The sequence below is a fragment of the Rhinoraja longicauda genome, chromosome 43 (genome assembly GCF_053455715.1).
Source record: "Rhinoraja longicauda isolate Sanriku21f chromosome 43, sRhiLon1.1, whole genome shotgun sequence".
In the NCBI taxonomy this organism is placed as follows: Eukaryota; Metazoa; Chordata; class Chondrichthyes; order Rajiformes; family Arhynchobatidae; genus Rhinoraja; species Rhinoraja longicauda.
Window position 1 is genome coordinate 5,026,783 of NC_135995.1, and position 12,123 is coordinate 5,038,905.

Here is a 12,123-nt window from a genome sequence, read left to right on the forward strand (position 1 = left end):
GGCTTGTATACACTGGAATTTAGAAGGATGAGAGGGGATCTTATCGAAACATATAAGATTATTAAGGGGTTGGACATGTTAGAGGCAGGAAACAATGTTGGGGGAGTCCAGAACCAGGGGCCACTGTTTAAGAATAAGGGGTAAGCCATTCAGAACAGAGATGAGGAAAAACTTTTTCAGTCAGAGAGTTGTAAATCTTTGGAATTCTCTGCCTCAGAAGGCAGTGGAGGCCAATTCTCTGAATGCATTCAAGAGAGAGCTAGATAGAGCTCTTAAGGATAGTGGAGTCAGGGAGTATGGGGAGAGGGCAGGAACGGGGTACTGATTGAGGATGATCAGCCATGATCACAGTGAATGGCGGTGCGTACTGGCTCGAAGGGCCGAATGGCCTCCTCCTGCATCTGTTGTCGATTGTCTATTGTCTATTGTCTATTGTCTATTAAAAATGCAAATAATGTGTAATAAGATAAATAATTAATAGTTACTAGACCAAGTGGACTGGTTGGGCCCAAACCTCTCCTGCATTGGTGTAGCACCCTCTCTTCCTCCACTCCCTCCCCTCCCCCTCATCCCCCTCCCTCCTCCCCTCCATCCTCCCTTCCCCATCCCTCCACCCCTCCCCCTCCCCTTTATCCCTCCTCCCCCTTCCCTCCCCTCCCCCTCCCCCCCTTCCCCTCCCCCTCTCCACCCTCCCCCCTTCCTCCCCCCTTCCCTCCCCCCCGCCTCCCCCCTTCCCTTCCCCCTCACACCATCTCCCGCAACCACCCCTAACCTCCCTACTTCCCCCCTGTCCCTCCCTCAACCCCCGTCCCTCCCTCCTCCCTCCCTACCTAGGAGATAGATTTAAACTTCAAAATATGAATAACTTTAAAAATATAACACCGATTTCAATGAAAATTCTTCCATTAGCACCAAAGGGATGACGGTGAGTAAGGTGGGCCTAAAATTATCGTGCTATCGTGTACCGTTTTGGCTGTAGATCAGGAACAAACAAACAAACAAACGAACAAGAGTTTTAGCATATAGATAATAAGATTGATAGAGTAATGGGGAATCATGACAGAAGCCTCCTAGTGGCGAGCACTGGGAATAGACAACATGATGCACTCTGGGACAGATGCAGTTTAATGTGGATAAGTGTGAGGTTATCCACTTTGGTGGCAAGAACAGGAAGGCAGAGTATTATCTGAATGGTGTCAAGTTAGGAAATGGGGACGTACAACGAGATCTGAGTGTCCTAGTTCATCAGTCACTGAAACGAAGCATGCAGGTACAGCAGGCAGTGAAGAAAGCCAATGGCATTTTGGCCTTGATGACAAGAGGAGTTCAGTATACGAGCAAAGAGGTCCTTCTGCAGTTGTACAGGGCCCTAGTGAGACCGCACCTGGAGTACTGTGTGCACTTTTGGTCTCCAAATTTGAGGAAGGACGTCCTTGCTATTGAGGGCGTGCAGCGTAGGTTCACCAGGTTAATCCCCGGGATGGCGGGACTGTCGTACGTTGAAAGACTGGAGCGACTAGGCTTGTGTACGCTGGAGTTTAGAAGGATGAGAGGGGAACTTATTGAAACGTATAAGATTATTCAGATTGGACACGCTAGAGGCAGGAAATATGTTCCCGATGCTGGGGGAGTCCAGAACCAGGGGCCACACACAGTTTAAGAATAAGGGGTCGGCCATTTAGAACAGAGATGAGGAATAACTTTTCCGTTCAAAGAAATGTGAATCTGTGGAATTCTCTGCCTCAGATGGCAGTGGAGGCCAATTCTCTGGATGCTTTCAAGAGAGAGTCAGGTAGAGCTCTTAAAGATGGCAGAGACAAGGGGTATGGGGAGAAGGCAGGAATGGGGTACTGATTGTGGATGATCAGCCATGATCACATTGAATGGCGGTGCGTACAGGCTGGAAGGGCCGAATGGCCTACTCCTGCACCTATTGTCTATTGTCTATTGCAGATGCACGAAGCAAAGTGACTAAAAGTTGCTTCACCATGTTTTGTTTTTACTCTTGTGATACGGGCGAATTAAAAGGAGTGGTCCATCTTGCTCCTGGAGTATCTTTGGGACGGAGTGGGTGAGAGGTGGGGGAGGGTGAGGAGAGGGGGAGGGGGGAGACGGGAGGGGGAGGGGTAGGGGGAGGGTGCTACACCAATGCAGGAGAACATTGGACCCTGACATCCTCGTTAAGAAGGGAAGAAAAAACGAGAGGAAGCATTGTGAGACCACACCTGGAGTACTGTGTACAGTTTTGGTCTCCCAATTTGAGGAAGGACATCCTTGCTATTGAGGCAGTGCAGCGTAGGTTCACCAGGTTAATCCCCGGGATGGCCGGACTGTCGTACGAGGAATGATTGGAAAGACTAGGCTTGTATTCACTGGAGTTTAGAAGGATGAGAGGGGGATCTTAGAGAAACGGATAAAATTATAAAAGGACTGGACAAGCTAGATGCAGGAAAAATGTTCCCAATGTTGGGGGAGTCCAGAACCAGGGGCCACACACACACAGTCTAAGAATAAAGGGGAGGCCGTTTAAAACTGAGGTGAGACGGAACTTTTCCAGTTGTGAATGTGTGGGATTCTCTGCCACAGAGGGCAGTGGAGGCCGATTCACTGGATGGATTTAAGAGAGAGTTAGATAGAGCTCTAGGGGCTAGTGGAATCAAGGGATATGGGGAGAAGGCAGGCACGGGTTACTGATTGTGGACGACCAGCCGCGATTACAGTGAATGGCGGCGGTGGCTGGAAGGGCCGAATGGCCTCCTCCTGCACCTATTTTCTATGTTTCTATGTTTCCGTGAAAAATGAAACTGTGCTCCTGGATTCTCTGACTCTCTCTCTCTCTCTCTCTCTCTCTCTCTCTCTTTCCGAAGATGAGTCTAGTTTGGTGAACATCTCCTCGCCAGCGGAGATAACGGAGAGAGATGAGGTAGTGTTAACCTGCTCGGTCAGGTTCACCTGTCCCGGCCGCCTGAGATGGAGTGGGATCGATGGCTTAGATTCGGCCTCGGAGACCGAAACTCCGGGATCAGATGCCAACTCCTGGACCACTAGCCTCACGCTGAGATTCCAGGCATCCCATTTGGACCACGGCAGGTCTCTCAGATGCGTCCACACTCCGTCAGAGAGCACCGGGAATACCATCACCTTGAACGTTAAATGTGAGTCACAGAGCCCATGGGATCGCGTGGCGATACTGCGCGGAAACAGGGCCCCCAGCGGCCTAACGCCCACGCCGGCCAAGCTGGGCAGCAGTGTGAGCTGTGAGGAGGATGCTTTGAGGATTCAGGGTGACCTGGACAGGTTGTGTGAGCGGGCAGACGCAGGTAAAGGGGAAGTGCAACGACACCTGTGTGTCCTTGTACACCAGTCACTGAAAGTAAGCGTGCAGGTACAGCAGGCAGTGAAGAAAGATAATGGCATGTTGGCCTTCATGACAAGAGGAGTTAAGTACAGGAGCAAAGAGGTCCTTCTGCAGTTGTACAGGGCCCTGGTGAGACCGCACCTGGAGTACTGTGTGCAGTTTTGGTCTCCAAATGTGAGGAAGGACGTCCTTGCTATTGAGGCAGTGCAGCGTAGGTTCACCAGGTTAATCCCCGGGATGGCGGGACTGATATATGAGGAAAGATTGGAAAGACTGGGGCTTGTATTTACTGGAGTTCAGAAGGATGAGAGGGGGATCTTATAGAGACGTGTAAAATTATAAAAGGACTGGACAAGCTAGATGCAGAAAAAATGTTCCCAATGTTGGGGGAGTCCAGAACCAAGCTGGGTGGCAGTGTGAGCTGTGAGGAGGATGCTATGAGGATGCAGGGTGACTTGGACAGGTTGTGTGAGCGGGCAGACGCAGTTTAACGCGGATAAACGTGAGGCGATCCACTTCGGTGGCAAGAAAAGAAAGGCAGCTAATTAACTCAATGGTGTGCAGGGAAAAAAACTGCAGATGCTGGTTCAAATCGAAGGTAGACACAAAGTGCTGGAGTAACTCAGCGGGTCAGGCAGCATCTCTGTGGAGAACGTGGACAGGTACAAAGTGCTGGAGTAACTCAGCGGGTCGGGCAGCATCTCTGTGGAGAACGTGGACAGGTACAAAGTGCTGGAGTAACTCAGCGGGTCGGGCAGCTTCTCAGGAGAATGTGGACAGGTTGAAAAAGTGCTGGAGTAACTCAGCGGGTCGGGCAGCATCTCAGGAGAAAAGGAATGGGTGACGTTTCGGGTCGAGACCTTTCGTCAGTCTGAAGAAGGGTCTCGAACCGAAAAGTCACCAATTCCTTCTCTCCTGAGATGCTGCCTGACCCGCTGAGTTACTCCAGCACTTTGTGTCTATTATCTCAATGGTGTCAGATTAGGTAAAGGGGAAGTGCAACGAGATCTGGGTGTCCTTGTACACCGGTCACTGAAAGTAGGCGTGCAGGTACAGCAGGCAGTGAAGAAAGCTAATGGCATGTTGGCCTTCATGATAAGAGGATTTGAGTACAGGAGCAAAGAGGTCCTTCTGCAGTTGTACAGGGCCCTGGTGAGACCACACCTGGAGTACTGTGTGCAGTTTTGGTCTCCAAATTTGAGGAAGGACGTCCTTGCTATTGAGGCAGTGCAGCGTAGGTTCACCAGGTTAATCCCCGGGATGGCGGGACTGTCGTACGAGGAAAGATTGGAAAGACTGGGGCTTGTATTCACTGGAGTTTAGAAGGGTGAGAGGGGGATCTTATAGAAACGTATAAAATTATAAAAGGACTGGACAAGCTAGATGCAGGAAACATGTTCCCAATGTTGGGGGAGTCCAGAACCAGGGGCCACACACACACAGTCTAAGAATAAAGGGGAGGCCGTTTAAAACTGAGGCGAGAAGGAACTTTTTCCACCCAGAGAGTTGTGAATGTGTGGGATTCTCTGCCACAGAGGGCAGTGGAGGCCGATTCACTGGATGGGTTTAAGAGAGAGTTAGATAGTGCTCAAGGGGCTAGTGGAATCAAGGGATATGGGGAGAAGGCAAGCACGGGTTACTGATTGTGGATGATCAGCCATGATCACAATGAATGGCGGTGCGTACAGGCTCGAAGGGCCAAATGGCCTCCTCCTGCTCCTATTTTCTACGTTTCTATGTTTCTATGTTACACTAAAGTCCCACCTGCCCGCGCTTGGTCCATATCCCTCCAAAACAGTCCTATACATGTACCTCTGTAAGAAGGAACTGCAGATGCTGGTTTAAACCGAAGATGGACACAAAGTGCTGGAGTAACTCAGCGGGTCAGGCAGCATCTCTGTGGAGAACGTGGACAGGTACAAAGTGCTGGAGTAACTCAGCGGGTCGGGCAGCATCTCTGGAGAGAAGGAATGGGTGACGTTTCGGGTCGAGACCCTTCTTCACACTTGAATATCTTTCATTCATTGTTCTTTATCTCTCCATCATCGATATCTCTCATTTCCCTTATCCCTAACCAGTCTGAAGAAGGGTCACGACCCGAAACGTCACCCATTGCTCCCCTCCAGAGATGCTGCCCGACCCGCTGAGATACTCCAACGCTTTGTACCTGTCCACGTTCTCCACAGAGATGCTGCCTGACCCACTGAGTTACTCCAGCACTTTGTACCTGTCCACGTTCTCCAAAGATGCTGCCCGACCCGTTGAGTTACTCCAGCACTTTGTACCTGTCCACGTTCTCCAGAGATGCTGCCCGACCCACTGAGATACTCCAGCACTTTGTGTCTGTCCATGTACCTGTCCAACTGTTTCTTAAACGTTGGGATAGTCCCAGCCTCAACTACCTCCTCCGGCAGCTCGTTCCATACACCCACCACCCTCTGTGTGGAAAAGTTACCCCTCAGATTCCTATTAAATCTTTTCCCCTTCACCTTGAACCATATCCTCTGGTCCTCGATTCCCCCACTCTGGGCAAGAGACTGTGCGTCTACCCGATCTATTCCCCTCGTGATTTTGTACACCTCTATAAGATCGCCCCTCATCCTCCTGCGCTCCCAGCCTGCCCCAACCTCTCCCTGTAGCTCAGGCCCCTCGAGTCCTGGCAACATCCTCGTGAATCTTCTCTGAACCCTCTCCTGCCTGACGACATCTTAGAAACATGGAAAATAGGTGCAAGAGGAGGCCATTCGGCCCTTCGAGCCAGCACCGCCATTCAAAATAATCACGGCTGATCATCCACAATCAGTAACCCGTGCCTGCCTTCTCCCCATATCCCTTGATTCCACTAGCCCCAAGAGGTCCATCAAACTCTCTCTTGAAAACATCCAGTGAATCGGCCTCCACTGCCCTCGGTGGCAGAGAATCCCACACATTCACAACTCTCTTGGTGGAATTTCTTCATTTCTCTCGCCAGAGGACAGTGAATCTGTGGGATTCTTTGGAGGCCACAAGTCAGTGGATGTTTCTAAGGGACAGAGACAGACAGATTGTCGTTTAGTGCGGGTGTCAGGGGTTATGGGGAGAAGGCAGGAGAATGGGGTTGGGAGGGAGAGATAGATCAGCCGTGATTGAATGGTGGAGTAGACTTGATGGGACGAATGGCCTTATTCTGCTCCTATCACATGCACTGCGAGGGAGGGAGGGAGGGAGGGAGGTAGGGTGGGAGGGAGGGAGGTAGGGTGGTAGGGAGGGAGAGGGGGAGGGAGGGAGGGAGGGAGGGAAGGAGGGAGGGAAGGAGGGAGAGAGGGTGGGAGGGAGGGAGGGAGGAAGGGGGGGAGGGAGGAAGGGATGGAGGGAGGGAGGGAGGGAGGGAGGGAGGCAGGGAAGGAGGGAGGGGGAAGGGATGGAGGGAGGGAGGGAGTGAGGGGCGGTGAGGAGAGGGGGAGGGAGGGAGGGAGGGAGGGAGGGAGGGAGGGAGGGAGGGAGGGAGGGAGGGAGGGAGAGAGGGAGGGAGGGGTGGTGAGGAGGGAGGGAGGGAGGGAGGGAGGGAGGGAGGGAGGGAGGGAGGGAGAGAGGGAGGGAGGGGCGGTGAGGAGGGAGGGAGGGAGGGAGGGAGAGAGGGAGGGAGGGGTGGTGAGGAGGGAGGGAGGGAGGGAGGGAGGGAGGGAGGGAGGGAGGGAGGGAGGGAGGGAGGGAGGGAGGGAGGGAGGGAGGGAGGGGCGGTGAGGAGGGAGGGAGGGAGGGAGGGAGGGAGTGGCGGTGAGGAGGGAGCATCACAATGTGTTCCTCTGCTCATGAGGGTTTAAATGCCTTTTGTTTCCACAGATGCCCCCAAGTCTGTTCTCCTGACCCTCTCTTCCAGCATGCCAACCCGTCGAGGGATGTCTTTCTCACTCAGATGTGCAGTAGGGTCGAGTTATCCACCAGTTACCAGTTACAGGTGGTACAAGGCTTGGTACGGATCATCGCAGATGGTTGAAACACAGACGCCAACATACAGTCTCGCCAATTCAATGAAAGACACAGACTACTGGTGTCAAGCAGTCAATTCAGTGGGAAAAACGGACTCCGATAAAACCAAGCTGCCATTTTACGGTTCGTAGCAGTTTAGTTCAGAGATACATCGTAGAAACAGGCCCTTCGGCCCACCGAGTCCGTGCCGACCAGCGATCGATCGCCCGTTCACACACTAGTTCTGTGTTTAGTTTTGAGATACAGCGCGGAAACAGCCCCTTCGGCCCACCGTGTCCGCACCGACCAGCAGGTGCATGGCACAGGCAGTTTAATGTGGATAAGTGTGAGGTTGTCCACTTTGGTGGCAAGAACAGGAAGGCAGATTATTATCTGAATGGTGTCAAGTTAGGAAAAAGGACGTACAACGAGATCTGGGTGTCCTTGTTCATCAGTCACTGAAAGGAAGCGTGCAGGTACAGCAGGCAGTGAAGAAAGCTAATGACATGTTGGCCTTCATAACAAGAGGAGTTGAGTACAGGAGCAAAGAGGTCCTTCTGCAGTTGTACAGGGCCCAAGCGAGACTGCACCTGGAGTACTGTGTGCAGTTCTGGTCTCCAAATTTGAGGAAGGACGTCCTTGCTATTGAGGGCGTGCAGCGTAGTTTCACCAGGTTAATCCCCGGAAAGGCGGGACTGTCGTACGTTGAAAGACTGGAGCGACTAGGCTTGTATTCACTGGAATTTAGAAGGATGAGAGGGGATCCTATTGAAACATATAAGATTATTAAGGGGTTGGACACGTTAGAGGCTGGAACCATGTTCCCGATTTTGGGGGAGTCCAGAACCAGGGGCCACACACAGTTTAAGAATAAGGCGTCGGCCATTTAGAACGGAGATGAGGTAAATCTTTTCCACCCAGAGAGTTGTGAATGTGTGGGATTCTCTGCCACAGAGGGCAGTGGAGGCCGATTCACTGGATGGATTTAAGAGAGAGTTAGATAGAGCTCTAGGGGCCAGTGGAATCAAGGGATATGGGGAGAAGGCAGGCACGGGTTACTGATTGTGGACGATCAGCCGTGATCACAATGAATGGCGGTGCGTACAGGCTCGAAGGGCCGAATGGCCTCCTCCTGCACCTATTGTCTATTGTCTGTTGTCTATTGTTTAGTGCGCTGTGAGGCAGCAACTCTACCTGTGGCTCCGAGCTCTTGTCTGCATTTCTCTCACGCCGTCTCTGGTTTCTTCCAGGGGCCGCCGGCTGGGCGGTGTGGACCCCGGTCTCTGTCCGCTCCCGTGATGGGGGTTGCGTGACCATCCCGTGTCGTTTCCGTGTGTCACAGGACACGTATGTTCCCTGGACCGGGATGTGGCTGAAAGACGACAACTTCCGCGGGACACGCGTGTACACCACCTCAGGCGGGAGTGGGGACGATTATAAACAACGTGTGCGCTTTGAGGGTAGCATGGAGGATCAGAACTGTTCCTTGACGCTCAAGGACCTAAGATCGGCGGACAGTGGCAAATACTTTTTCCGCCTTGAAGGCTCTGATAAATGGTCGGATCCCATCGGCGTGAATCTCCTGGTGTCAGGTGAGATAACACAAAAACATAGAAACACAGAAAATAGGTGCAGGAGGAGGCCATTCGGCCCTTCGAGCCAGCACCGCCATTCATTATGATTATGATTATGATTATGATTATGATTATGATTATGATTATGATTATGATTCTGATTATGATTATGATTATGACACTGATTCTGATTCTGATTCTGATTCTGATTCCAATTATGAATATGATTATGATTATGATACTGATACTGATACTGATACTGATTCTGATTCCAATTATGATTATGATTATGATTCCGATCATGATCATCATTATGATTATGATCATGATCATTAGTATGATTATTATGATTATGATTATGATTATGATTATGATGATGACTACGATTTTGATTGTGATTCTGATTCTGATTCCGATATTGATTATGATTATGATTATGATTATGATTATGATTATGATCATGATTATGATTATGATTATGATTATGATTATGATTATGATTATGATTATGATTATGATTTATGATTTCTGATTTCTGATTAATGATTTATGATTTATGATTTATGATTAATGATTAATGATTAATGATTTATGATTTATGATTTATGTTTTATGATTTATGATTTATGATTTATGATTTATGATTTATGATTTATGATTTCCGATTTCCGATTTCCGATTTCTGGATTCTGAATTATGATTATGATTATGATTATGATTATGATTATGATTATGATTGATTATGATTATGATTCCGATCATGATTATGATTATGATTCCGATCATGATTATGATTATGATTCCGATCATGATTATGATTATGATTCCGATCATGATTATGATTATGATTCCGATCATGATCATTAGTATGATTATTATGATTACGATTATGATTATGATGATGACTACGATTTTGATTGTGATTCTGATTCTGATTCCGATTCCGATTCCAATTATGATTCCAATTCTGATTCCGATTCCGATTCCGATTCCGATACTGATTATGATTATGATTATGATTATGATCATGATCATGATTCCAATTCCTATTCCTATTCCGATTCTGATTCCGATTCCGATTCTGTTTCCGATTCTGATTCTGATTCCGATCCATCAGGAGAGCCGGAGATGCCGGTGATTGGTGACCCAGGACAGGTCGTGGTGGGGAAGGCGGTGTCTTTGACCTGCTCCCTGCACAGTTACTGCCCCGACGACGCTCCTCAATTCCTCTGGCACCCCCCTCCCCTCAACCCTGCCGAGACCCTCGTGGTTTACCAGGATCAGCACTGGGTCCACTCCAGCATGGTGGAACATTTACCCACGTACGAAGAAAGAGAGGTTTTTTGCAACGCCAGTTTTGGAATCGGGACATTATTCGTCCGAACAGCGAGGACACTGAAGGTCATGTGTAGGTCGCTCAAAACATAGCCCCCTTCTGAATGTGTCTGTATGTGTCTGGTCTCTCACCTCCCTCTCCCTCTCCCTCTAACCCCCTCCCCTCCACTCCCTACACCCCCTCTCCCCGCCTCTGTAACCCTCTCCCCTCCACTCTCCTCCCCTCTCCCCGTCTCTGTAACCCCCTCCCCTCCCGCCCCTACACCCCCTATCCCCATCTCCTTAACCCCCTCCCCTCTCCTCCCCTCTCCTCCCCTCTCCTCTACACCCCATTTCCCCATCTCTGTAACCCCCTCACCTCTCCTCCCCTCACCCCGTCTCTGTAATCCCCTCCTCTCTCCTACACCACCTCTCCCCATTTCTGTAACCCCCTCCCCTCCCTTCCCCCCTCCTCCCCTCACCCCGTCTCAGTAATCCCCCCCCCCTCTCCTATTCCACCTCTCCCCGTTTCTGTAACCCACTCCCCTCCCTTCCCCCCCCTCCTCCCCTCTCCCCTTCTCTGTGACTCCCTTCCCCCCTCTCTCTGGCACCTACACCCATATCACGAGGATGTTGCCAGGACTCGAGGGGCCTGAGCTCCAGGGAGAGGTTGGGGCCAGGCTGGGACTCTGTTCCTTGGAGCGCAGGAGGATGAGGGGCGATCATATAGAGGTGTACAAAATCACGAGGGGAATAGATCGGGTAGACGCACAGAGTCTCTTGCCCAGAGTAGGGGAATCGAGGACCAGAGGACACGGGTTCAAGATGAGAGGGGGAAAGATTTAATAGGAATTTGAGGGGCAACCTTTCCACACAGAGGGTGGTGGGTGTATGGAACGAGCTGCCGGAGGAGGTAGTTGAGGCTGCGACTATCCCAACGTTTAAAAAACAGTTGGACAGATACATGGATAGGACGGGATTGGAGGGATATGGGCCAAACGCGGGCAGGTGGGACTAGTGTAGATGGGGCATGTTGGCCGGTGTGGGCAGGTGGGACTAGTGTAGCTGAGGCATGTTGGCCGGTGCGGGCAAGGTGGGACTAGTGTAGATGGGGCATGTTGGCCGATGTGGGCAGGTGGAACTAGTGTAGATTGGGCAAGTTGGCCGGTGTGGGCAGGTGGGACTAGTGTAGATGGGGCATGTTGGCCGGTGTGGGCAGGTGGGACTAGTGTAGATGGGGCATGTTGGCCGGTATGGGCAGGTGGGACTAGTGTAGATGGGGCATGTTGGCCGGTGTGGGCAGGTGGGACTAGTGTAGATGGGGCATGTTGGCCGGTGTGGGCAGGTGGGACTAGTGTAGATGGGGCATGTTGGCCGGTGTGGGCAGGTGGGACTGGTGTAGATGGGGCATGTTGGCCGGTGTGGGCAGGTGGGACTAGTGTAGATGGGGCATGTTGGTCGGTGTGGGCAGGTGGGACTAGTGTAGATGGGGCATGTTGGCCGGTGTGGGCAGGTGGGACTAGTGTAGTTGGGGCATGTTGGCCGGTGTGGGCAGGAGATCTGGGTGTCCTAGTGCATCAGTCACTGAAAGGAAGCATGCAGGTACAGCAGGCAGTGAAGAAAGCCAATGGAATGTTGGCCTTCATAACAAGAGGAGTTGAGTACAGGAGCAAAGAGGTCATTCTGCAGTTGTACAGGGCCCTGGTGAGACCACACCTGGAGTACTGTGTGCAGTTTTGGTCTACTAATTTGAGGAAGGACGTCCTTGCTATTGAGGCAGTGCAGCGTAGGTTCACCAGGTTAATCCCTGGGATGGCGGGACTGTCGTATGTTGAAAGACCGGTAGCGACTGGGCTTGTATTCACTGGAATTTAGAAGGATGAGAGGGGGATCTTATAGAAACTTATAAGATTATTAAGAGATTGGACA

The 12,123-nt window shown here is 51.0% G+C and overlaps 1 protein-coding gene across 1 annotated transcript in view; it reads left to right on the forward strand.

The window, feature by feature from the left end:
* The window catches only part of LOC144612190 (hemicentin-2-like), an 80,762-nt gene that overhangs the window by 23,401 nt on the left and 45,238 nt on the right, over window positions 1–12,123 (forward strand). Inside the window, exons 7-10 of the mRNA XM_078431748.1 lie at window positions 2,868–3,155; window positions 7,181–7,450; window positions 8,557–8,898; window positions 9,998–10,288. Of these exons, the coding sequence (XP_078287874.1) occupies window positions 2,868–3,155; window positions 7,181–7,450; window positions 8,557–8,898; window positions 9,998–10,288 (1,191 nt within the window). The remainder of the gene's footprint in view (window positions 1–2,867; window positions 3,156–7,180; window positions 7,451–8,556; window positions 8,899–9,997; window positions 10,289–12,123) is intronic.